A 27,834-nucleotide genomic window follows, 5' to 3' on the forward strand; every position below is an offset into this window, starting at 1 on the left:
TCTACTGTAAAGGCCCAAAGCCCGCGCCATCACCAGTGACTAAAAGTCTTAAGTACTTGAACAAATGGTTATCAAAGAGGTCAGTGGCCTGTTATAGGGCCGCAGGATTGGTAGTACGCATTGCAAAATATAATCTGTACACACCGGTGCAATTGCGAAGTAATAGCATCTCACTCTGAGGATCTTTGATCTTTTTGATAGCAGACATAAGTTGAATGGTCTTGTTCACCCTGCTCAAGATCATGTCACTAATAAAGTTCAAATCCAAACTCACATGTCCCCCCATAAGTTCAACACCATTAGTGGGTCTACCAAAATCAGGAGGGAATACACCATCAGTAACACTTCTGGGATCAATAGAAGACCAAAAAACCTTCGTTTTCTTTATATTGAGATGTAAACCCCTACTTGGACCTTCAGTTTCTATTATACTCAAAGCCTTGGCCACCTCAAGTGTATCACCAATAATTGTACCATCATCCAAATACCAAGCGTGCAAATCAAGCTTGCAACATGAAGCAATAGACTTTACCAAGGGATGAAGTGTCAAAGCAAACAATAAAGGACCGAGAGGATCACCTTGCTGGACATCAAGTGCAGAAGACAAAATAAATTGGTCATAGTAGAGTCTGGCAGGCCGCATATAACAAAATTCTACCCAGCGAGAAATACCTGGACAATGAAGCCGAACCTCTTTGATGGTTTGAGATCTACTCACCATATTGAAAGCGTTGGAGAAGTCAATGAGCAACATTAACATATTGTCTGAGTGACCTTTCAGCTCCAGTAGGCCAATTACAGCATATAAAATACTCTCACCCCCAGCTGGCACACCCACACTGAATTGGTAGTCACCTAAATACGATGCCATGTCCTTACCAACGGAGAAAGCAGCCACTTTAGAGACCAATCTACGCCAAACCGTTCCAACCGCAATGGGACTAATTCCACCACCGGTATTAAGTAAAGGTGTTAATGGCACACTATCTATGAACTCTCCCAAGCCATTGGGGAAATTGCCTGCCAACCAAAGGTTCATAACCCCAGTAATTGAGGAAAGTAGATCGTCTGTAACTGCTGCTGCTGCTGCCCCACTCAACACATCGACCAAATGTTGTGCACGTAACCCATCTCGGCTGATCCATCCAATCTACTATCAACATTTCTATTTCCATTAATATTAGAATTATCATGTTGGGTTCCTCCTGTGTTGAGATGAGGATTTGAGTTTGTTTCTGGTTAAATTAAGGAGACCCACATTGTTGAATACAATTTATAGTTTCATATAACGATACCTTTGGTACTTGATATCCTGTCAACATATCATGGTTATATCGTACAAATTTAAAAATACGAGTTATCATATCAATTTTAGTTTTTTGATTCAAAACAGAGATATATTGCTTAATGGAATGATAGTACAGAGTGTTCCTCATATTGTATTACATTCGCAATAAAATTTGGTGGTATACCCATCCATGATCGACTAACTTTAAAAATCCTAGCATGCTTTGCCAGACAATCTGCTGGCTTATTTTTTTTCCTTCTAATAAACTAGCATCTCCACGTTGGATGATGGTAAAGTTTGTTCCTAATATGCAAAACAATAGGCTGATTCTCCCAAGCTATTTTTTCCAAGTCTTGAGTCACTGCTTCCACCACAGTTTGCGCATCAAGTTCAAAACATACATGTTGTAGGTTTAGATCTTCTGCCCATTCTATAGCCTGCAGCAGTCCCTTGCACTCAGCTTGCTCCACTCCTAAATATCCATCTGCATAGGTGCATTTTGCTCGTTCGAAGTGTCCTGCAAAATTACGAAGGATTAATCCAATGCCAGAGTGATTTATATCAGTTTTTTTAAAAGCTGCATCACAACATATAGAGAAAAAAGGGTTGTCAGGTGGCATCCAATGTGGCTGAGCTGGTATGTGCCCTGTAACTGTTCTGTTGTTGCATGAAGACTTCTTCTTCATTTTCCTGCCAGTGATATCATTGAGGTGTTGTATATTTCTGATTACTGTGATGGTATTTGGCTTGATATCCTCAAACACACATTTACACCTTACTTTCCATATTTCCCAGACCATATTTGCCATCTTAACTATCCATTCTTCATCCAATGCATTCATATCGTCTGAAAACCAGCTTTTAATCCATTCAAAAACTGAGTTGTTTGCCTGTTGTGCACTTATGCTAGCTCCAGGTGTAGACATTAGAATCGCTCTTGAGAAAGGAAATTCCATCAACATATGAGAAGTGGTTTCCATATTCTGCTGACAGGTTTTACAGTATTCCCCAGTCTGCTGCATTTGCCTGGCAAGTCTCTCATTGCTTGGGACGATTCCATATAAAAGTGTTTCACTCTTGGTAATGTATTCATGTTCCATATCTCCTTGTAAAGATTTGCTTTCTCCTCATCGTATATCTCTTGTTTGTTGGTTTTGATCTCAACCAACTTATTGTAAGCCGATTTGACTGAAAACTTGCCATTGCGAGTTAAAGTCCAAACTAATTTGTCAGAGTTCATTTCTACTATTCTAGTGTGAAGTACCCTCTCAGCATCAGCTTGTGAGAAAAGTCGACGTATCAAATCAGTCTTCCATCTTTTGTTATGCGGATCAATCAGGTCACTTACTTTATCATAGTTCTGAGCTTCTTCCTCGTTTACTGCTGCTAGTGGGGGACCATGCACACCTTGTATCCAATTTTCCTTCCAAGTTTTAATACTGGATCATGTACTCACAATCCAAAAACTGTGTTCTCTTACAAATTCCATGTTGCTTTGGATACTTTGCCAGGCCCACGTAGAATTTCTTTTCTTTTTTGCATGCAATGCTGTTGTAGCTGGAAAATATCTGTGTTTTATTGCAAAATCCCACAATTGATCATGTTGCTGACATAACCTCCATGCAACTTTACATAACAATGCTTGATCGAAACATGCCAAGTCTCTAAAACCCATGCCTCTTGTAGCCTTGTCTCTGTTTATCTTTGTCCAAGAAGCAATGTAAAGCCACTCTCTTGTTTGTTCTACCAATAGTCTCTTTGTATCTTATCCACTTCCTGAATATTAGTTTTAGGTATTTTAAATACTCCCATCTGGTGTGATGGTAAAGCATTCAAGACATGCTTGATGACTACTGATCTTCCAGATTGATTTACTAACTTCCCATTGTACTTCTTCAACCGATTTCTCATATTACCCACAAGAGAAGAAAAAGAAGCAGATTTTTTCCTCTTAAAGAATAATGGAATTCCTAAGTACTTCTCTTCTAAGTCCATTTTCTTCATCCCGAGCCTTCTTAAGAGTATTCTGCAGTGCCTTGGTGGAAAATATTTTGAGAAGAAGACAGCCGATTTCTCAAAGTTGATTTGTTGTCCTGAGGCTTCACTAAATTTGCTGATAATTTGAAGAACATTATTTACGTTGTGCATATCTGCTTTGACAAAAAGCAGACAATCATCCGCAAATAATAAATGGGAAACCTGAGGCGCATTCCTTGCAATTTTTATTCCTTGTATGTCACCTGTTGATTCTGCCTGTGTTAAGGATCTCGTGAACACCTCCGTTGTCATCAAGAATAGATAAGGTGATAATGGATCACCTTGTCTAACTCCTCTTGTTGGTTTAAAAGGTTGACAAGGTGATCCATTAAGAAGTACTTGTATCTCTGAAGTTGATAAGCATTCATGGACCAGATCACACCATTTTGTGCTAAAACCAAGCTTCAACATTATCTCCTTTATAAAGTTCCACTCGACGCGATCAAAAGCTTTGCTCATGTCTAGCTTCATGGCCAGGTAGTGTTTTTTATTTTTCTTCTTCTTCATATAATGTATCAATTCATGCGCCAGCGTGATGTTATCACTGATTTGTCTTCCAGGAACGTATGCCGCTTGCATAGGAGAGATGAATCTACCCAAATGAGGCTTCAACCTGGTAGCCATAATTTTTGTAATCAACTTGTAAGTAGAGTTACAAAGAGCAATCGGTCTGTAATCACCTGGTGTGTGTGGAGATTTGTTTTTGGTATGAGACACAAGTTGGTTTTTTTCATCTTCTTCAAGAGCTTGCCTGTCTGAAAGAAAGATTGTACCATGCTGATTACATCTTCTTTCACCACTGCCCATTGTGTTCGAAAAAAGCCAAGAGGGAACCCATCTGGTCCCGGTGCCTTCCATGGTTGCATGCATTTTAAAACTGCAGTGATTTCATCTTCATCTGGTATTTTTGTAAGCATACTATTTTCAATTTCAGATATACAGGGTGGTAAGAGATCCGGCAGAGCAGTATTAGTTGGAGGATTGGAAGTACTCATGATATTTTGAAAGTGAGTAGTTGAAAGATTCTCTAGATTGTCTCTTTCCGTGCACCAACTTCCATCAGTTTTTTTTAATGTTTCAATTCTGTTTCTAGACCTTTTCTTGTTCATTTGTAGGTAGAAATGCTTAGTGTTTTGATCAACTTCATATTAAAGAGAGTCTCCCTAGATTTTTGCCTGTAAAATTCTTCTTCACGTGCATGTCATTCTTCTATTTCTCCCTCTATTGCTATCACTAGCTGAGTGTTGTCCTTTCCTTGAGTTGGTTGTTGAAGATCTGAAAGTTGTTGTTGTTGTCGCTTGAGATTTTGTTGAATGTTTCCATAAGTTAATCTGTTCCAAACTGAAAAAGTTCTTCTCGTTTCCGATAACTTTTTATCCAAGTTAAAACTCGCTGAGCCGTTGAAACTTGTTTCCCAAGCATTTTGTATTTCAGTTGCACACATACCATCTCTCAGCCAGTATTCAAAGAATTTCCAATTTTTGGAACTGCAAAAATTGTTAGGAGAAAGATCTAGAAAAATAGGACAGTGATCAGAGCCTAGGAAAGGAAAATGTTTGAGACAAGAATCTTGAAAATAAAGTAACCAATCCAGATTTACTAGAGTTTTATCCAATCTAGTCCTAATTTTTCCAGTGCCATGTTTGTTGCTAGTCCAAGTATAGGGATTACCATGAAAACCTAGGTCACTAAGGCCAGTTTCAAACACATAATTAGTTATGGAAGAAGCATGAGAGGTGGAGCCATTGCTGTTTATTCGTTCATTGTCATGCAAAGCGATATTCAAATCTCCTATAAGAGTCCAAGGAGCAGAAATGTCAAAGTTATCACATATGGATTGGAGAAATTTCCATTGTTCTTTTTTTTCCTGAGGGTAGGGGAACCATAGACACGTGATAGAATCCATTTAGGTTTAGAAGGATCACTGTTTATGAGACAATGTATCATGTTTTTATCATGGTGGATGATATCTAGATCAAAACCATCTTTCCACAGAAGGCAAATACCTCTAGCTCTTCCTATAGAAGGAACATATAAATGGTTTGAGAAATTTAGTGGTTTAATGAACCTCAAAATCTTATTAGAATCTATTTTTGTTTCTTGTAAAAAGATAATATCAATTTTAGTTTCACAGTTTATTTTGCAACAACTCATTTGCATCATCGAGTGCATCTATGTGCACCCCCACTAAACAAGGGGTGCACATTCCTCCCATCCTTATTGGCTCTTACCTAACCATAGTTATCTTACATCACATAGGAATCAGAGAACCTTTGTTTTTTGACTTTCTTATCTCTCCTCTAAATTCTAGACTCTGTTTCTCCTACTGGTCGCGGATCCTCTGTGCCGGGATTTTCCTGTGCCTATGTTCCGCCCACTTGTAACGCGACAAGTGGATGTCATCTTAACTGGCCTTTAACCCCGTTATCTTTTCTTTTTTAATCGGTATTTACTTAATCAAAAATAAAGCTAATAACAGGAAACTTTTTGCGATCCTGTTTTTCTCTTCTTCTTTTTTTTGACTTAAATGTTTTTCTCTTTTAGTAACTGTTCTTATACAGATGTCTTCGGCAATCAAGATTTGAAATTGAGTTTTTACCGTATCTATAAAGATGGTTGTCTCAGTTCAGAGACTTCATATTGGATCAGATCCATACCATGATTTTTAGGTGATAAAAAATTGTCAGATTTTTTAGTGTGGAAAATTAATGTGATAAAAGTTGAAGGAAGAGAATTCGACTAATTTTTTGATTTCTTCAATGACTGAGAAATGATTTATAAGAAAGAATCAAGCTAAACCTAATCAAAGATATTCTAAATATTATAAAAAAAAAATTAATAGGCTTCTTCCTTGATTGAAGAGATTTATTTATTATATCCTAATAGTTTGTCACATATTCCAGAATATGATTTGGGTTACAAAAATCTTAAAAATAGGTGTTGATTAGATTACTTTCGTAAATGGAGGGAGTTGAACAGTATCTTGAGAAATTAGTTCTCTTTTGTTATTTAAATTTTTACTAAGTAAAAACAGATTTAAAAAAGATAACGTGGTTAAATGCTGTTAGGGTGGTATCCACGTGTCGCGCTACTAATGGATTGGAACAGGGATTTCCAGCACAGAGGATCCACAGCCTCTCCTACTGGCTTCATTTCTCTCTCTAGTGCCAGAACCATGGCGAACTAGAAAATACAACATCATTATTAACATTAATACGTACTAAATTCACAATCATGAACCATATCAAGAAACACAACTAATTATATCTCCAGCATTAACATACTCCATGGAGTATATTTTTGCATTGGCGTCTTCAGAAGGAAATTGGTCGAGAATTATCGTAGGGAAAATGGATTTATCCAAAGTCAAAATTAATTATAATAATAAGTGGGACAATAATCTGTTACCAAATTATAAGAAAGTTCGCAAATATGAATTAAGATCTTCATATGCTACTGCTACTGTTAGTAATGTTAATTAATAATCATCAAGCTCAAACACCGGAGCAGTTTTTGGATAGTGGACCCATTGATCTTCTTCTACCTCCACTGCTTCATCACCAAAAGCTGCTGATATTCATATGGGATTCATTTACCAGATCCGATTAGTCTTTTTTAAGTCTAAACCACACGAAGCACTACCAGTACAATAATTAATGAAAATCCATTTCTACGGGTGTTTCTCACATTCTCCTTCTATGCATTTTTTTTTTTTACAGTATTGTGTAGGTTTAATTTTCTTAAAATTAAGCAGGTTTTTCCCACCGTGTAGTAGCAGATAACAATTTTATATGGAGGAAAGAACATCTTAATTCCAATTACCAGGAAGATCAAATTCTAGAAAGAGAAACTAGTTAAAAATAAAATAATTGTTAAAAAAAGGGAGAGAGATGAATTTAATTTGGCTCCATTTTTTCTTTCCCCAATTTTTCTATGTTATGTTATATAACTATGGTTAGGTAAGAGCCAATAAGGATGGGAGGAACATGCACTCCTGATTTAGTGGGGTGCACATAGATGCACTCGGCATCATCAAAGATGCCTAATTGTCCATGTGTTCTCGGATTGTGTTAAAACGAATTAACAACCCAACAAAATCACGATTTTTCGGATTCCTAATTCATGACTAAATTGTTCAAAAATAATTTTTGAACACCATTGATAACACCTAGCGTAAAACTACATAAACGTTGTAAATAGTTTTATCTTCGTTCATACTATATGGACCACGAATTTTTGGTGATAAAGCATTTTTTGTTGGAGCATTTTTTGTTTGTGATGAACATGTCATTTTTTTGAGAACTTCTTTTCTTCTGGTATAGGCTCACATAGAATGTTTAAGACTGGAAGATATTTGTTTGAGACTGTGGGCGTAGAAGGTGTGTTTTTGGAGAAGGCTGTTTTTAGGCATACCAAAAACTTTCAAGGCATACAACATAGTTTTCCCATCCTAGGTGACCTTACAAGGGGTGTCTATTGGGTAGTTCAATTACCTATATACCCTTGAACCTAAAATCAAAAAATAAATTATCCTAAACATCTCTTCTTCTTCCTCCATCCAAATCACCTTCCTTTTCTCTCAGATTTTTTTTTCATCGCCGTAATTAATTATCGATTCGTGAAAATTTTATCATCGGTTAAATTGAACTATATAATGGATCGTACAAAGAAAAAAGCAAACGTCGGGTGTTCTAAATCCTCTTCCAATCCATGAATTAAAGAAGAAGAAGCCAATTGAAGATGAAGGTGTAAAAACTATAATTGAACCAGAAATTGAATCGGAAATTCAACCATTTAAAGCTCCAAATACTGAAATGAGGATAAGAAGGTATTCCCTACAAACCCCAATCTTTTATTTGTTGTTTTTCATGGATTAAATGGGTTAAATTGCTAAAAACTTAGGGGTTTTGACGGTTACAGTAACGGGTTCGGCTGATAATTGAGCTGAGTTTTGAACCGAACTGTTCTTGAAATTTCACCCTGAAAGTGTCTATGAACAGTTCGGCTTAACCGTAAATGTCAATTTTTAGCAGAACCCCAAAATGTGTATTAAATACGTCCCAGAACAGTGTCAGGTTCGGCTAATGCCTTGCAAACCTTCCCGGCCGAATCTGAGAAATGAAATTTACCCCAGGTGGTTGTCAGGTTCGGCTGACTCGATTAGATCACTTTCAAGCCGAACCTGTCTCTGTAAACACTTCGAAAATATTGATTTGTAGGCTCTAGGTTCGGCTAGCTGGTGTTGTTGAGTTATCAGACGAACCTTCTCTTTGCACATTCAAGTTTTTCGATCTTGTTTTGGCCATAACTTTTTCGTTCGATGTCGGAATGACCTCATTCTTTTTGCGTTGTGTTTGTCTTTTCATTCTCTTGAAGTTGAAGATAAGATCTCATTGATTTTAATGAGTTTAATATGGACCTTGGTATTCTCCATCAGTAGACTTCACTTTCTTAACACTTTTAGTAATTTCCACTTTTTTTGTTTGGTTCATCCTATGAAAAGGCTACACAATAGAAACCTCGTTTGATTGGGGGCCATGGCATTTTATTTGCATCCCAAAATTTTCAGGGGCATATTAATCCGATCGTGATATACTGTTTTACCCTTGACTATTTTTTCTTCTTCAAATGACGACCCTAACTAACGACAGTTTAAAGTCGTCATATACATAATTAAAACAATAACGACTCTTCCAAAGTGTCGTCAGCGAATTGATTACGTATATGACGACTCTAAACTGTCGTACATTTCCGCCATTAACGATGAAGATAACGACTCTTTTTAGAGACTAACGATTGTTTTTAACGACACTTCTAAAACATTAACGACTGTTTACAGTCGTCAGATACATAATTAAAATAATAACGACTCTTCCAAAGCGTCGTCAGGGAATTGATTATGTTTATGACGACTCAAAACTACCGTACATTTCCGCCATTAATGAATCTTCGACAGTTTAGAGTCGTCACTGAAACAATCAAAAAATTAACGACTGTTTAGGGTCGTCACTGAAAATTTTCAATACCATGACGACTTTTCATACAGATCTGGGCAAAAAAAAAATCAGACACAAAATTGCAGACAAAAAATCTGGAAAAAAAAAGAATTAAACTCTAATTAAATCAGATTATCACTAATTATTTAGAGACATTTTAGCCATTTAGAAAATATTTTTTAAGGGGTGACCCAAATTAGGATTAGGTGACCTTTTTTGTCCTCTGGTGCAAGGTTCCCAATTAAAATGTTTGGCCCCCAATTAATCTAGGAATAGAAAACATATGTAATAAAAAACCTAACCCCTAAATGTGTATGAATTTAAGTGTTTCATGGAAAATCAGTATCATGTTCGGCTGATGTGATTTTTTGAATATCACCGGAACTTGGAAAAATATATAGTTCAGCTGATACGATATTTAGAGTGAAAACCGAACCTAACTCTCAGGAATAGGTTCGGCTTGTTATTAGATTTTAATATAAGCCGAACTAGGATCTTGCAAATAGGTTGGAAGTTGGAAAATGAAGGTTTGGCATATAACGTTAACAAATTCAGCTAGCCGAACTGTTCATCAATTTAGTGGGTTCGGCTTATATTTTCAAGCCGAACATAGTCCTGGTTCGCTGAACCATGATGAAAAACACAATTTTTTGATGATTTCAAGATACAAAAGTGAGTTTAAACATAAAATAGAAGTGTACATGTGTGTTAGAAGCATTAGGTTCCTCATCTATGTATTCATCATCTAGATTTGGCTCATAAAAATCATCATCTTGGTTTGAGTTTGTGTAAAATCATTCTCATAATCTAAGAAATCAGCCATTTTTGGATCATTGTTGTAGTTGATATGTATTTTCCTAGGTTTTTTAGATGAAAAATGACCCTCCTCATCCTCCATTGAATCAAGAATTTTTTTTTCTCACTTTCTCCTTTTCCTTCTCTCCTTCTCAATAAAAACTTGATTTTTTCCCCAAATTTTTTCATCTACCCAAAACTTTATAATTATGAATTATCTTAATCACTAAATAAAAGTTTTAATCACTAATCCAGATTAGTAACACTAATACAAAAAGGACAGATTTGCCATTATAAAAAGTTTTGGTTAAGGGTTTCTGATTTTGTTATTTGACATCCTTTTTTATCTTTATTCAGTATGTCTAGAAAGATTTAGGTATGCCTAAAAACAACCTTCTTTTTGGAAGTGTAAAGAATTGAATTTATAGAAGAAGAAATTAAAGTCGTTAGATGAACTAGCTGTGTTATCGGCCTAGGCCGATCGTCTCTAAGCCTCATCCTAGACTTGGCCAGTCGGGTAAGATTCAACTGTCGACTGAACTTGAAACGGGATAGGCAAATGTTCAAAATTTGAACCTTTGCCCATCGTGGGGTGGAATAGGCAAATTTGCTCATTTATCACCCCATTGGACTTGCTCTCCGAGTCTCAAGTCATTGCAGCTAAACCGTTACAAGAGATCTCTCATTTGTGTCCCAAAGCTATGAGTCGAAGGCTCATTCGCCCATTATATGAAAACGATGGAACTAACATGGGAAGAAGCAGCTCAGTGCCCTGCTCATTTAATCTGAAAGAATATGGCGTCTAAAGTAAAGAGCTAATAGGATTCTGGAATAAGCTTTGAAATAACATGCCAATCTGCCGCAATAATAAAGGAGTAAAATATAGCATATCCAGAGTCAGCTGGTAATATTAGAATGCGCAATGCTGAATGTCATTCACTCCTTGACGATGTCAATTGCACATTTGGAAGTAAAAGAATTCACAGAGAAAGGTTCAATTCAGTGATGCTGAATCAACGAGAACTTAATAACATATGAATATCCCCCGTTTTACTTGCTTAATAGACAGCCACACAACAGACCAGAGTACCTCGTCTGTGAGAGAGTGCATGAACTAGAAAAAGAGATCAGAGTTCCAGTAATACATAGAACAGAACGACACACAACATACATATAAGACAGAACCTTGAACAGGTCATGAAGGACAAAGTACAAGCTGCTGTTTCTAGTAGGAAGTACGTAGGTATGGCCTTCCTAATGTGGTTTGACAGCAAAGAGAACAAGAGTAAAAAACTGTGAAGCCTCCACTTCTTATTAATGTCTTGTTGGAGATTGTCAGACACTTGCAACTGCAAATATCATAATAACAAACTATACAATGAAGCATCTCTTAAATAAGAGATGGACTACCACAATCACAAAATCCAGAACTGCAATCTTTACTACTATACCTATATGAGAAAACCAAATAATGGAAAGACAAACTTATGTACATATAGAACAAAAAAGGGAGCAGAGAGAAAAAAGCAGACAGTTTGAAATAAAACTCAACGAAGCTTATTCTGAGCTACAGCATGGCATAACTCATCCTCACAGAATAACGCCCTAGTCGATGCAAGAGATTTGCATACAGACTTGGACAAGCTTGGGGGAACAATAAACTTGGATGTTAATGCCGACTCCTGGAAGAGGACTGCTGCAATTTGTCTGACCTCTGCGTCCTTGTAACGAGAAGGAGGCCGAGGACCATGTCTAGGTGCTTTGGGTGTGTGGGGGCTGGAACAAAAAACACCCTTACCTTCTCCTTTACTACAAAAGGAAGATACCCATGAACTAGTTAAAAAAATGCTAAAGAACCATCTTATATAAAGTTTGAATCCTAACGTCCGTCATACCAACCTCACAAATGGCCAGTGTTCAGTGGGGAGAGGTGTTTTTGTTCTCAGCATCTCCTGCCGAACACGATCTGGGGTTGTGTAATTGAAGTGAAACTGCCTAGCCATCAGTACCTAGTAAATAATACAAAAATATTGTATCAACACTCATTTCTGCAATCTCAAATGAAAATAAACACCAAACATTAATCTCAATTGAATAAAAGGAGAAAATATATGGAGAGAGAGACTTACCGCCTTTCTAATTTTCTGAGAAACATGGAAAACAGGTCTTAGCTGATCATGATGCAAGTGGCAAAGGAGTTTAACCTCAAGAAACAAAGAAACGAGATAAATCAGTAACCATACAAATTCACTGGCCCAAAAATGAATGCTGGCAGTGTTTGGGCAAACACATCTAAACTAAACTAAACAAGACATGCTCTGTTAATAAAAACTGACAACTTAGGTAAAAGGATAGATATTAAAAAACACATCACTCAAAGCAGACAAGAGGAACAGACAAATCACCCCCTTCGCAAATTAAAGAGTCACTCACGTTAACAAGCTAAGAAGCACATGCAGAAGTGGCGAAACAAGGATTTAAGCTCAATACACAACGAAGTAAGAAGTCGTTTATGCAATGTAGACAACAATACAAAATACTAGTATTGCCACAATAAATATGAGAATTCAAAACAAACCACCTTAGGTATTACAGCACATTACATGACAACATAATAAAAGAAAACGAAATAACAAAGCAATCTGTATATTGAGGAGAATAGATGAAGAAGGAATAATACCAGTATGTCCATTGGAAGAGATTCCAGCCTCGAGTCTGACCCCAGATGTTCCCATCGAGGTGTCTTAGGCGTTCTAGGCCCTCTATTAAGTCTATTAACCACAAGATCCACTGGTCCAAACCCAACAATTGGACTCAAATTAACCCTCTCAGGTGACCTAGTCGGTGGAGTCTGAACAACAAAATCAGTAGGAAGAGCCAAATCACCACTGCTACTGCTACTATTTGTTTTAGACGACGACGGCGATGAATCCAACATCACAACCCTTTTCTTACCCAAATCAGTACATAACTTAGCAGAACTCGCCCTACTGCTATACCTTAACTGAGCCAATGCACCAGGCTTTACATACTCTTTTTTTACATCTAAAGAACCCCTCAATCCCCTCTTCCTATTCTGCTTCCTCCCCGTCGCCGATTCCTTATTCTTGGGGACAACTTTCCCCATACTAATAACTTAAATTAAATTAAAAATTAAATTGAAATTTCCCCCAATTTCACATACTATTAATCCCCTAACTAATTCCGCCCAAATTTTCTTTGACGAACTATTAAATTAAAACCCAGTAAACATCAAACCTGAAACATATAATCGATTGAGAGTGTGTGTGAGTTAGATCCATCAAAAATTATAGACAGAAAGTAATCATTTTTAAGGAACGGAGATAAAAGGAGAGAACTTACATGATAACTAGGGTTTCGCAGCAGAGGCTGAATACTAGATCGATAACTTACACGGCCAAACAGCAAAACCCTAGAGAGAAAGAAGAGGTGGGAAATATAAAATGGGCCTCTCTCCTCTCTTCCTCTTTTCTCTTTCTTGTTTCCTTCTCCTAGGGTTTGCGTTTTTATTATGTGAATTTTTAAAAAATTTGTCGAAATTTTGCCCGCCAAAATTTCAACCCAAAACGATAAGACAGACAAAACCCTAGAAAATAAGTCGTACTCCAGTACTACTAGTAAAAGTGATAAAATTATTAGTAGTTGTGGGGAGTGATCTGAAACGTGGAATTGTATTAGTGGTTCAGATGTTGCGGTAGGGATCCACGTATAGTGAGATCATAGGTGTCACTCCCGAGTATCACGCGCTAATTTTTGTGTTTTAATGGCGATCAGAGCGACGAGAGCTGTTGGATTTGATTGGTCTTGTGAATTTTGTGATAGAGATTGGAATACTTTGTTTCCGTGCATTTTTTTTTTCTTTTCCAGTTATAAAATAATTGTTTTATTACCCATTAAATGTTTTTCAGGAATCCAATGTGTTTTTACCGTGCTAATTTTGGCCAATTCACTACTTTTAAAAATACCCAAAGAGAAACTGGACATTGGATACTTTTGCAGTACATACCTTCATGTTTGGCCGTATTATATGGAGCAGATGTTTGGACCGACTCATACCAGATGAGCTACAAGATGGATGAATTGATGGTGCAAACCTAACCTTAACTACGACAAATAGTCTGGTAAGTTTTCATTTTCTTTCTGTTTTTTTCTTCCCTTTCCTGCTATTTTCCTAAAGAATGGTGGTTGGCTTTGTTTTATATTATTTTCTTTTCTAAAGTGGAGGTAGGTTTTGTGTAAGGTGTGTAAAGCTTAGTTCCAACTCTATTAAAACGTGTTTGTTTTGAGAAGTTTACTGTTTGTATTTGGCGAAGGTCCAAAGGTTGATTTCAACTGTCAATGACATGCATGGACACCAAAATCTTCACAATTAACCCGTAATATTATTTTTGATAAAATCGGATAAAACTTTATTAGTGAACAATAAGTATTAATGACAGAGGTATTTTGTGAAATTCAATAGCAAGAGGTATTAATGACAGAGTATTTTGTGATAATAAGTAGCGAAATACTAACATGAGTACGAAGCAATCCAAAAACTGAATGAATGATATCTGGGTAGTTATCCAACCATTTTGCTATCATATTTGAAAATTTTCCACTAAATTGTTCATAAAAACTGCAAAGATCATCATGAGAGGGCATAGAGAATCTAAAGTAAAGAGAAAACAAGGATAAAGGTTAAAACGCATATAAAAACACCATTAAAATTTCTTAAAAGCAGTGGATATCAAAGCAAAAACCTAAACCACCCTAGCATAAACTACTATATAATTATCCACGGAAAAAAAAATGAAAGCAATTTGCAGAAAGGTTGGCGGCAATGAAGATTTTATAGGTTTCAGAAGGAGTGGGAGATGAGAGAAAAGCTTAACTGCATACAACCCCCAACATTTGTAATGTTAAGAGATAAACTATCAGAGTTGTAAAAGGTCGTCCCAAAAAATTGGTCGTTATTTATGTGAATAAAGGAATTTATTTAGACTTGGTAGCAAAACCTACCTCTATTATGAAACATTATTGAGAATAACTTTGCGAGAACACAGATTTGTTATCTAGCGTAAAATCTCCATATAAAAATAAGTTTGGGACCACACAAAATTATTATTTACTCCCTCCGTTTCAAAATAAGAGATATTATCACTTCTCATTTTCGCCAGAAACCGAGGTAGTATATTTTTTTTGTATGTGGACGATTCTCGAGTTTGGTTTACTTGGAAAAAAATATATAAAAATTCGATTTTCATTTATTTATTTTTCTGGAAAAAAAATGGTACAGATTCATATATCAAGAATGGTAATACCCTAATTAAGAATCGGACCGGCTACTAGACTGTCGGGGATTTTCAGCAAACAACAAATAATAACCACATTCAGACTATTTTACAATGTTGATTCAGAATTTAATATGAAGAAGAAAATATAACCATCCCATGACGCTTGAATGGTTTGGTTTGGATAAAGATTAACACATCAAAACTACTAAAGAGTATAGGTGTTAGGATCCAAATATCCAACCATTTCTCAAAGTTGACTTTAAAGGTATAGTAACACAGATCCATTAATAGTCAACATTTTTTTTCCAAACATACAATAATAATACAGGTAACAAAAATAGCCAAAATTGGTTATTCTAGGGTTAAACCAGTCTAAGAATTAATCAAAAATCGGTATTTTGAACCTATGCATTGTTGGTATCTTTGGTGCTCTTGATGTTGCTTGTGTCTCAGAAGATGATCCCTATGCTAATGTTAGACGTATTTTGAAAACTTTGATGTTATTCTTGATCATTTTCAATAAAAAAAACTTAGTTATTACAGTTCCGAATAAAAACCCAAAACGAGGCAAAGCCCTAGAAATAAAATAACTTGGATCAAAAAAAGAAAAAAAACAACAACCATGGTTTAAGATTTAATCTAAAAAATGCTTTATAATTTGATCTAAGAAATCAAGAAAAATCAAACCTTGACCAGAAACTAAGTGTTGAAATGAAAAAATAAAATAAATAAGAAAGTAGGATAATCGAAGAGAAATTACCTCCTCGGATCTGCTCCAAAGTGCAGGAAAAGGTTCACCGTGAAAGTGTTTATCTTACCATAAGAATAGAGAGAGAGGATTTTCCTATCGTCAAGTTTGAGGAGAGAAGGAAAATAAGTTATACACGCACGTAAAACTCGGATCTTCCTCAATTATACACGCACATAAAACATATACATACACGCATCTAAACAAGGCAAATAAGTTATATACACACATGTATACTAGGTATATAATATACCATGGTCCATGATTATTATTTAAGTTTGTTTTTTAAAATATAAGAAAGTGGTTACTACCAATAAGCTTTACGAGAAAAGTAGTAGAATGTAATTTTGTACATCCCACTTTTATCGGGATACACATTTCGTACTTTTCGAGTTATGGCTTTAAAAACGAAATTTGTTATTAATTGAGTTCTGATTTTTTTTTCTTTTGAAAAATTAATCATTATAAAATATATCACAATGCAGAATCAAAGTTTTCTAAGAGTAAAATAAAATTAACATATAAAATCTTGCGGTTTGAATCACTGTGCGAGTATCAATTCTTATTAATAAAGTACAAGAACTCTCCATATTCTTCATCTGCTTCACCATTAGATTTACGTTTAGTCTACAATAATTGAAAAAAATAATGATCTCCTCATATAACTATCAAAATACGTAACAGGTAGAAAATCTCTATCAATTATTGCCTCTAAAACATTGGATTTACCAGTACTTTGACTTCAAGGAAAAATAATGATTTGATACTCGGAAGTCAAGAAACTCACTCTAATGCGTCTCTACTCTCTATCCCTTTCCCAAAAATCTAAAAAAAAACTTTCACCACCACTAGCCCCTACTTCTCATATCAGGTCCATTTAGGGCCATATCTGAGCATATTTCTTTCATTTTCTTGTTTTTGAAGTTAGCTAGTTGTCTAAGTTAGTTTACGTTTTTGCTTCAATATCCATTGCTTTTATTAGTTTTTCATTGTGTTTTTGTAGGTGTTTTATCCATTTTTTTTGTGTCTTCTCTTTTATGGAGATTCTTTATGCGCTCTCATGGCGTTTCTTTGTGATTTCAACGGAGGTTATGGGTGGAGGTTCAAGTGTGGTGATCAAGATTCAAGGGTCTGGACATACTACTTTATTTGTATGAGAATATCTCTTTTTCTAGAAGAAAAAATCTATCAAAATGGTTGGATTATAATCACAAAACCATTCTTTCAATTTTCGGATTGCTTGGTACTCTTGTTGGTATTTTATTACTCCTATTCACAAATTACTCTTTGTTAGTACCTTTTAATTGTATTTTGAATTTTGATCTTGATGTTATTGAAGTCCATGTGATCTCTATTTTATCATGAATGAAACTTTGTGAGATTCATCCAAAAATAAACAAACAAACAATAACAACTAATGGTAATTCAGTCGTTGATGAACTTCCGTATCTATACTTCCCTTTATAGATTAGGCTTTGGGCTCAACACGATCAAATATTTAAACTTGGAAAAAATCATGATTGTTGAATTATACTAATTTCTCTTACAACATATTGGAGAAAAATTACATCTGACATGAATATATCCTCTTTTATTGTATGTTCTCTAAGAGCGACTCCATTAAAAAAACAATCATCACCAGATCATCACATAAAGGGGAAATCTCATCAATAATTTAACCAAACAATTACCCAGACAAAATAATCTACATCTGATATGCTAGTTCTCTAATATCTTCGTACCAAATGAAAACTCACAGTTACAAATTTAACATATTCGATCAAATATTAATAAAACCTATCAATCTTTTTTGAATTTGCTTCCCTTAATTAACCTGGCGAGATTGGGGTATACCTAGATTAATTGGGGTATACCTAATGAGATAAAAGCTAGGTCATTTTGAAGTAAAAGAAGCCACCCCTTAACCTTGTATTTTCAATATGGCTAATATGCCCTTGTTCAATTAACACTAAAAATCCTGATTAGGTTAATTAATTGAGTTTACTTTAAATTTTGAAATTATGAGTTTAGTAGATGAAACCTTTAATCCGTCTTATGAGTTCGATTTTCGATCAAAAAATTCGGTTTTGAAAATGTGAATGGTCGCAAGGTCGACGTTTGAACAAGGTGTCGGCTACGTTCCGCCGGCAAGGTGGACGTTTGAATAACATGTCGACCAGATACAACCGTCATGGTATTTGGATGAAGAACACGCCGGCCCTTTTTAGGCTGGAAGGGTCTTTAAATGTTGATTATGTCGACTTTTTTAGGGCAACAATCTTACAGTCGGCATGTACATAATTTATAGCACTTCCGGTTGACCTTTAGCCGGCATGATAATGATTTATAACCTTGCCGACCTGTACTTATACCAAACATGAAACAGAATATGGGAATATGTAATTCACTTTATTCATGCAATTTTGGTTACTACATTGATTGAAACATAAAAACGAATGCATTTAGCACATGCATCAAGCCTTTAAACTCCTAGGAGACCCTAGTGGACGAGTTATAGTCTCGTGAGGGTTTACATAGAGGTCTACCCACAAAACCTATACAAAAACTTCTAAAGCCATCAATCTTCCTCCTCTGAAGAAGAAGATACATCATCCAAGTAGTCTGGGTTATCCTCCGGGATTCTTTCTGCCAAGAAGTGATAGCTTGCATCGAAAGCGAATGCTTCCCCCTTTTCCTCCAAGTAGCACGCTTTCACGACTTCGTGCTAAAAAAACAAACTTACATTTGTTAGTGGTGTTTCATTGGAAGATAAAATAACATGGGTTACGTAAAACAAACCACAAAAATACTCACAAATTGTGCAATGGACAAGGTGAAGGGGCGAGTGTTAAAAACCTGAGGTTGGAGAGCTAAAAAAGAAAGTATCGCGTTTTCGATTACTAGGTGCCTCTCATGGACTTGTTGAACACTTATTGCATTAGGATTACCAAAGTCTTGGATAAATTTGTTGTGTACCCTAGCCCAAAAGGTTGTGGAATCCACCCTTTCGGAGGATTGATGTCCAAGTCGTTTATCCGCATACCATGCTTTGGTGATTGCCAAATCTTCATTTGAATCAAATGAAGTCATTGTTGTTTGTAGAGAGCTATTAGGTGAGTTAGATGGAGTGTATGATGATGATATGAGCTTTGGAGAGTATATGGAACTATTTGTATGTTGTTTTGTAGAGAGAAGTAGTATATTTATATGATGGTGGCCAAATTTGGCCATTATAGCGTATAAGTACAAGTCAATCAATATAATTGTACTTGCAAAAATTTGAAATTTGAACACGCCGACACGGTTTGTATTTCCTCAGTATGCCGACCAGATCCGTCCGGCAAGGTCGAAATTTTGTTACCATGCCGGCCTTATGATGATTTTAGGCATCTGGAGATCATTTTCTTCTTTGTAACCGCCGGAAATGTATGCGGTCATTAGCGTTCCGGCAACAATAAGGCCGGCGGGGTATGAAATTTACAACCATGCCGACCTTTAATGATTTTAGGCATCAGGAGAACAAGGAATTTTCTGTTTAACCATCGGAACGGTATTTGGTCACTACCGTGCCGGCCGTGATGTGGTTGGAAAGCAACAAAATTTATAACCATGCCGGCCTTATGATGATTTTAGTCATCAGGAGAAGGTTTTTTATGGAACAAATAGTCGGCAGGGTCGATAAGATAAAACCCCGTCGGCTGTATAACATCCGGCTTGGTATTGATCTGATTACCTTGCCGACCCTGGTATTCAAGCATTTTCTGCTGTCAGGGTCGGCAAACGGACAGTTCAAAACCTTGCCGGCCTTGGTGTGGTCGGCACTGTAACTTAAAAAAAGCATGCCGGCATAAGTCTCATAAACCTTACATAGCTAAAAAAAACCATTCATTCAACAACTAGAAATCCAACACTTGTGGTCCAAAATACGAAAACATGTCTCATAAACCTTAAAAAAACATTTGTCCAACCTTTAACCTTAACATTTGTCCAACACAACATAGAGAAATAAACTAGGAAAGCATTCATTCACCTCCACGACCATGGCCCCGTTTAGGAACACCACCACTACTGCTACCTTCACCACCACGACCACTACTACTACCTTCACCACCACGAGCACTACGAGCCCTCTTTTTATCAGCACTCATCTTGGCTTGTGCTTCTCTCCTGGGTCCTTCTTCCCTCTTTACTTCAGCATCAACTTGCTTGAACAATTCATGGGCATCCTCATTGTCAATATTTCAAGCATAGTCAATGTGCTTGCATTGCTCTTCAATCGACAAAGGCTCTCCTCTGTCTTTCGCGCAGCACAATACCTTCACAAAGGTCTTCAATTAGTCCTTCTATTTTCAATTAAACAACAAACAATTAATATAATCATTCGATAATGTAATCTTAAAATAGTAAGAGCAACTCTAAAATACTTACAAAGAACTTAAGACTTATTGTTGGGTCTTTCGATACCATCTTCCTCTTACGAGCCAATTCTTCAGCAGTCATTTCCCTAATCACAGTAGGAAGAGCCCAACCCAAGTACCACGCCATGTATTTCTCACTGGCTTCACAACCGGTGGTCAACTCGTCCAAAAGACTCACATTTATTTTACGGTCACGTCTGTTGTCCCAATGTTTTTGAACTGGCGCTGGATCGTAAGAAACGTTAATAGTTTTTTGGGACGTGGTGTATTCAGCCATTTTCACAGTAAACGGCTTATCTTCATCGAAATGAGGTTCTTCCTGGACGTAACCCAATTGTCGCATTACCCGATGTGGATCGTACATAAAATATCCACCATCCGTAGTCATTAAGGGTCCATAGCATAATGCAACTTCATCTCTCATTTCGATTAAACCTTGATTTCTAGCATCTAGATATGGATCAAATAACACATCATCCGCAGTCAATTTTTCGATGGCAATTCGGAGTTTGATAAGATTTTGTGGCATTTCCTTATCTTGAGTACCCTTAAAACTGTACCTTTGCGCTCTTGGCTTATCAACCGCAACATTCGTATCCACTTTGATGTAGGAGTTTACTTTCACCAAAGAAGGGAAGTGCTCATATATCCAAACCCATGCAAACACAAAGTTTGGTAAGAATCTTATCTTACGAGAATTTTGCAAATATAAATGATTTAGACAATAAAATTACCTGGGAGAGACATATGTTTCTGTTAACTTGCTTGGTGAGTGCCCTAGAACCCTTTGTCAACTCATTGTTCAAGAAGGCGACCACCGCAGTACCCCAAGAATACCCACGCACCTTATCTAAGGGATCCATTAGTTGCAAATAACTGGCGTCGACCAAGCTTCCAGAACTGTCGGGGAAGATACATTTTCCTAGGACGTAAAGCAAATAAGCTGACGCGGTAGCATTGATTCGCACCGGGTGCACCCTTCCTTCCTTATCAAAGATTTTCTTGGTCCCAGATAATGTGTCCCTCAACAGCTTCAGATTAAACTTCTTGGTTAGACGACCTTCTTTCTTCTCAAGCATGGACTCCGTCTCAATCTGATTATAACCGAACATTTTCTGGCTCAATTTGTAAATATCCTCAAAAGAAAAATCATAATTGAATCCCTCACACACTGCTTTTCCCTCAAACTCGAGGCCTGGAATTTGATGAGCATCATTGGGAATTATCGCCATCTCACTGAATGAGAATAACATTGTATCAGTCTCTCCGTATAACCTCTCACAGAATGCAGAAACAGTAACTCTATCATGCTCAATATTCGAACTCTCCACCGCATGCCACAACCCGGAGTTCTTGACAATCACTTTCACCTCATCACATTCATCCTCAAGATTCCAAGTCTTAGTCACTAAAAACGAAGCTTGGCGCCTCAAGAGACAGACGACATGCTTGTGATCCTAAATACCAAAAAAACAAAATGAAAAGAAATACAAACACTTGACGCAAATTTAAGATAGATACACACTTGAATAAAAAACAAAGACGGATTGAGAGTACTTACGATAGTATTATGGATCGTACATGCCCAAGAATCTTTGTATTCAAAAAGAACTTCTCCACCATCTCTTGGGGTCCCCCTTGGACGCTCACCTTTTTTCAGTGTAACCATCAAGTGAGGGGCAGGCATGTGGGAATTAGCTGGTTTAGTGATCACCCTCTTCTTCTTTCCGGTTTCAGTTGAAGTTGAAGCTTCGGTTTGTTGAACAATAGCTAGAGTTTGTTATCCATCTCATTCTTCTTCTTGTTCTTCTTTCACTGCCTCTTCAACAATTTCATCTTCGTTATCCTTATCTTTATCTCCATTACCATCATCATCATCACCTCCTCCAACATTAGGCATTTATTGATCACCATCATCATCATCATTGTTACCTCCTCCAGCAGCCGGAGTGCTTTCATCAACATTCAGATGAAATTGATTGGTCTTCATCTGCAGTCTCGTCTGAATCACTGGGTTCCGATGGTGGTTCAGAATCATTCGGTACACGGATCTTGAGCGTTCCCGGCACAACGTATGCCCCTCGATGTGTCGAAGTCAAGAGTTTATCACCAACACGAGGAGGTCTTGAAGGAGGACTAAGAGCTTTCATAGCTTTCTTCTTTGCCTTTTCCAACCTGAACCAGAACAATTAAGAAAAAAAATACAGGTCGGCAGGGTCGACATATATAACCTATCCGGCGGAACAACGGCCGGAAGGGTCGATATCCAATTAATCTGGGTATACCCCAATCAAGCCAGGTTAATTAACCCGTTTTTAGTTTTATGATTTTTCCATTTTTAACAAAATTTTGTGATCTTAGTTGCTTATGAAGAAACTTCATGGGAGAGGAAAAATATAAAAGTACAGCTAATGGGAGAATAAAATAGAAGAAAGAGGGAATATATTTGTTTTTTTAGTTGTGAGCTTTTCTAAATAAAACGTGGAATAAAAATGAATTCTTAATTTATGATCTCCATTAAACCTGGTAAACAAGGACAGGAGGAATGGGTGCACAAAGTTGCTCATAATTATTACTGTTAGAGCATTGCTCGGTCGAACTCGCATGCGTTGCTATCTCAATCATGTTTGTCAATGTTAGTGATCAAAACTATAAGTCTTGATTTCTAGATTACTATAGCTAAGTCTCGGACTAGGATAAAAAGTGTAGTTGAGATCAAGGACTTCATGGCGATTCATCATACAAGAAGAAGAACTGCTCAAGGAACCGGTGAAACTTCTCGACAAAAAGGTATGTGAATACTTGAACTTATTTATCACTCAAAAGTCTATATATTCTATCTCCTACTTCTTGAGACAAAAAGTCGTATGCTATATATAGACTTTGATTATACATAGTTGGTATTTCGAGCCGAGTATACCTCGCCTATCTATATCTCGAAATATGTGTTGGTAAGCTTTTCGCTTCGACCAAGTTTATTTTTATCTAGTGATGAAAGTCATGATATGTTTCAATCACTTTGAAAATTTCCTTGACGAGAAATGGTGTAACAACTATATAACGTCCTCTGAGAATGTTTCAGTGATTGGAATGAGAGTTTAGATTACATAACCAATGTGGACATAAGCATTGTTGTGGAAACACATTTATGTACAAGTCCTATTCTTGAACCAAAGTTTGCGAACTTTGTTGATCAAGAGAACCGGAAGAATGGCGTGAGCCAAGTCCGCGAACTGCCGAAGTTCTCAAACCCGAGAATTTCTGCTGGAGTTGACAAACTAGTGCGTGAAGCTAAGTCCGCGAACTCAGTACGCGAACCCAGTCCGCGAACCGGCGAAGTTCTCATCCCGAGAATTTCTGCTGGAGTTTGTAAACTCTGCCCGGTAACTTAAGTCCGCGCACCAAGTCAGCGAACTTAAGAAGGTTATATATCTGAAGATGATTTCTGAACTTAAACTTAAAAAAACTAAGGAATGCAGTTTGCAAACCGTAGCTATAAAAGCTCATGAACCGATTCAAGTGAATCAAATCATCTTTGCTTCAATTGTGTCTTGTGTAGTTACATAAGAATTCCTTGCAATTGAACAACTCTCTAACTAGTTCATTTGAGTCATGTGAACTAGTTATGGTGAAGAAGAACATGGTTGATATGAAATGCTCATATGCTAACCTTTTGGTTAACTATTGTTGAACCAAAAAGTGCATAAGTTTGGGTACGGTTAACAAACCTAGAAGCGTGCATTTCAATTGTGTGTAACAAGCTAAGTTTTAGATCTAACGGTTGAGAAATATTAGCTTGAATCTAAATCAGGTTTTCATCTAACGGTGGATATTGATTGCTTTGTTACCAAGGTAACTTGATGGCAAACCCTGATTTGAAAGACTATATAAGGAGACATCTAGCATCAATGCAAAACTAATCCCCACACCTTACGTGTGATACTAGTTTGCGTGCTAGAGTCGTTTCTCCTTTAACCTTTGGTTTTCTTCTTCTAAAACCAGGTTAACAACTTAAAGACTTCATTGGGATTGTGAAGCCAGACCGATACTAATTTATCGTAGTTGTGTGATCTGATCTTGCATCTTCTATCGTACGAGTACAATCATATTGATTGGCTTGAGATTGATATCTCCGATAGGCAAGATATAAAAAGTAATCACAAACATCTTCGTCTCATTGTTTGTGATTCCGCAACATCTTGTTTCGCTACCATACGATTAAGATTGTTGTGAGGTGATTGATAACTCTAGGCTGTTCTTCGGGAATATAAGACCGGATTATCAATTGGTTCCTGTTCACCTTGATTATTATCAAAAGACGGAACAAAACCTTTTAGGGTTTATCTGTGGGAGACAGATTAATCCTTCGATAGACTTGTCTGTGTGAGACAGATTTGTTTATCATCAAGTCTTCGACTTTGGGTCGTAGCAACTCTTAGTTGTGGGTGAGATCATCTAAGGGAATCAAGTGCGCAGTATCCTGCTGGATCAGAGGCGTAGGGAGTACAACTGTACCTTGGATCAGTGGGAGATGGATTGGGGTTCAACTACAGTCCAATCCGAAGTTAGCTTGGAGTAGGCTAGTGTCTGTAGGGGCTTAATACAATGTGTGTTCAATCTGGACTAGGTCCCAGGGTTTTTCTGCATTTGCGGTTTCCTCGTTAACAAAATTTCTGGTGTCTGTCTTATTTCAGTTTTCGCATTATATTGTTTTATCTTTATAATTGAAATAATACAGGTTGTGCGTTAGATCATCAATTAGAGTAATCCAACCATTGGTTGTTGATTGTCATTCATTGATCCTTGGATATTGGTCTTTGGTACCATCCAAGTTATTCCTTGTGTTTGATTAAAGACTCGTTGATTTCTATTAGCTTGAGTAAATCAAAACAAGAGAGAGAGATTAACTCCTTGAGATACTTTTACCTAGATTGAGTCTGACTGTTTAGTTGATTCTCTAGAAAGTATTTCGGAGTTAGTCCATACAGATTGCTAAGCGAAATATTGGATGGTGTTGTTGGACCCCCGCTTTTTCAATTATTTTACTAGGTTTACAAAACCATAATTATTTTATTTTATATTATTTAGGCAATTTTTTTCATAAGAAGATACTTGTTACCCACAAACACGGGTATCTAGGCAAAGAAATATTTTTGCCCATCCTGATGTAAGCGAAGTTCAATTGTTGGATACTTACAGTTATAAACAGCTGCTTCACTTCATCTAAATTTTTTTTGATGCCATTAAATCCATGCTTTATAGGTTTATCTACTATGATGTCTATTTATTCTTATTTGTACTTTTATTTATTATCGTAAGACTATAAAAGTACAATGCTTGTGATATTTGGCTAAGCTCCAGGTAAGCCGTTGTTTAAAGATAAAATAATTTTGGTTCAAAATTTTCTCTAGGAATATATGTTTTAATCCATGAAACATAGTGAAAATTAAAATTCAGGAGATTTGCTCTTAAAATATAAACTTAATACCGTGGGTAACTTATATTTTTTATTTTCTTTGTCAACTTCTCTTTCATTTAACATTTTTATCCGTCCCCTCTTTAAAAACAAAGTAGTCATTCTAAAATACATTAACAAATCTAAAAACAAATATCAAGTGAGCATCATTGATCATTAGCATTTGATAAAATAGATCCAAAATAACACTAAAAAGCTTGGAAATTCATCAATAAAATACACAAATTCAAACAATTAGATTATATATTAAAAGTTATAAAGTTAGCAAATAAAAAATAAATGGTTTTTCTTTTTTATAAATCAAATATAAAGTTTGACGATAGAAAAAACAATCTTCAAGCCAATTATACCTCCCACTAAGTACAATAATATCGTCACTTTTTTCTGGAAATAAGTTGTTAAAGTGAAACAATTGACCCCTTAGACATTGATATCTCAACTCTGTTGTCAAATTTAGACACCAAAACTATTCCTTAAACCTGCAACGACAAAGTTGACATACCAAAACTTAAATTTTAGGTCCGCGAACATAAAAGGCTTTGTAGTCGTTTGAGTATGCGAGCCTAGAATATAAAAACTTCTACCGATGAATATTAGTCACACGAGTTCGCGAACCTATTGTAAGAAACTTCTAATGATGGCTTCTAACCATTTGAATTTGCAAACCTATTTTATAAAACTTATACTGATGAATTTAAAACATTTAAGTTTGTGAACCTAACAAAAGATTTTATCTTCCTAATATATTTTCTCATTTGAGTTTGTGAACCTAACAAGGCTTTGTGCTTCTGATGTTGTTTGACATTTGAGTTTGCGAACCTAAATTCTTGAGTAGGCGTACCTCGAGTATTTTTTATTTCTTTTATGTGTTCACGAACTCACTCCTTGAGTTCACAAACCTGAAAGTTATTTAGGCCAACCCAAATAACTTTTAGGGGCAAATAAAGAATGCTTAATTGGGAGATATAGGAAAAAGACAAAAATGGGATTTAAATAGTAAAACAAGGTCACCCCCTATCCAGATAATTTATATAATTCTTAATCTACCCCTCACTAATCATGTTTAGTGGTTAATTATAATTAGCTTAGTCAATAGATTAGTTTGATAATGATTAGTATAAATCATTATCATTGAAATTGTTAATGCAACAATATTAAATCAAGATATTTATGATCATGAAGATTTAGGTGGAACATACAAGTGCTCCAATTACTCATATATATAGGTATTAAGGTATTGAAATTTGATTTTTCATTGAATTCGCCATTGTTACGCTTGAAAAACTCAGTGCGGGCATGGTAAAAGTATGAATACCATGCCGGCAGGGACCAAATCAGCATGGTATTCATACTTTTACCATGCCGATAAACAATATCCCCCAATTTTGAAATTGTAGTTGGAGTTTTAAATATAAAAGATGCTCCTTAAGTACACTGCCGATACAAAAAGTTCATTATCGAGCATGCCTGTAGCGGTGCTGACATGGTACATTGCTTAACTTGCTGCGCCGGCACATGATGAAAATTTATCAGAAACTTTAGTTTTTTTCACTTGGATATCGGCATTGATAGATTTCTATCGAGCGTGACTGCAATTGATAATTTCGGCATGCTATTCATACTAAAAACAGTGCGGGCATAGTAAAACGACATGGTGTTCATACTAAAACTATGTCGGTACTCAAAACCGGCATTGTATTATGAATGCAATGCAGGTATTAACTGAAACTGAAAATTTTCAGTTAGAAATTTTGATTCTAACCTAAACGAACGAATTCT

General features: G+C 36.3%; 1 protein-coding gene across 1 annotated transcript; it reads right to left on the bottom strand.

Moving 5' to 3' along the window:
- Positions 1–11,398: 11,398 nt before the first annotated feature.
- LOC113357195 (F-box protein At4g35930-like) lies at positions 11,399–16,200 on the bottom strand. Its single transcript, XM_026600524.1, has 5 exons — positions 13,480–16,200; positions 12,797–13,374; positions 12,246–12,320; positions 12,016–12,125; positions 11,399–11,925 (listed from the first exon to the last, which is right to left on the bottom strand). Exons 2-5 carry the CDS (start codon positions 13,241–13,243, stop codon positions 11,664–11,666), a joined length of 894 nt encoding a protein of 297 aa, XP_026456309.1. The 5' UTR covers positions 13,244–13,374; positions 13,480–16,200; the 3' UTR covers positions 11,399–11,663.
- Positions 16,201–27,834: the final 11,634 nt, after the last annotated feature.

This window comes from Papaver somniferum, chromosome 3, assembly GCF_003573695.1.
Source record: "Papaver somniferum cultivar HN1 chromosome 3, ASM357369v1, whole genome shotgun sequence".
NCBI classification, from domain to species: Eukaryota; Viridiplantae; Streptophyta; class Magnoliopsida; order Ranunculales; family Papaveraceae; genus Papaver; species Papaver somniferum.

What these genes read in the sequence shown, in the direction of transcription:
- LOC113357195 (XM_026600524.1), bottom strand. Translation starts at nt 13,243, where the DNA reads ATGGGGAAAGTTGTCCCCAAGAATAAGGAATCGGCGACGGGGAGGAAG. An exon ending in CTCTTCCAATGGACATACTG is followed by an intron (nt 12,321 to 12,796) that starts GTATTATTCCTT and finishes TTGTTTCTTGAG; the next exon opens with GTTAAACTCCTTTGCCACTT. An exon ending in CTCAGAAAATTAGAAAGGCG is followed by an intron (nt 12,126 to 12,245) that starts GTAAGTCTCTCT and finishes ATTATTTACTAG; the next exon opens with GTACTGATGGCTAGGCAGTT.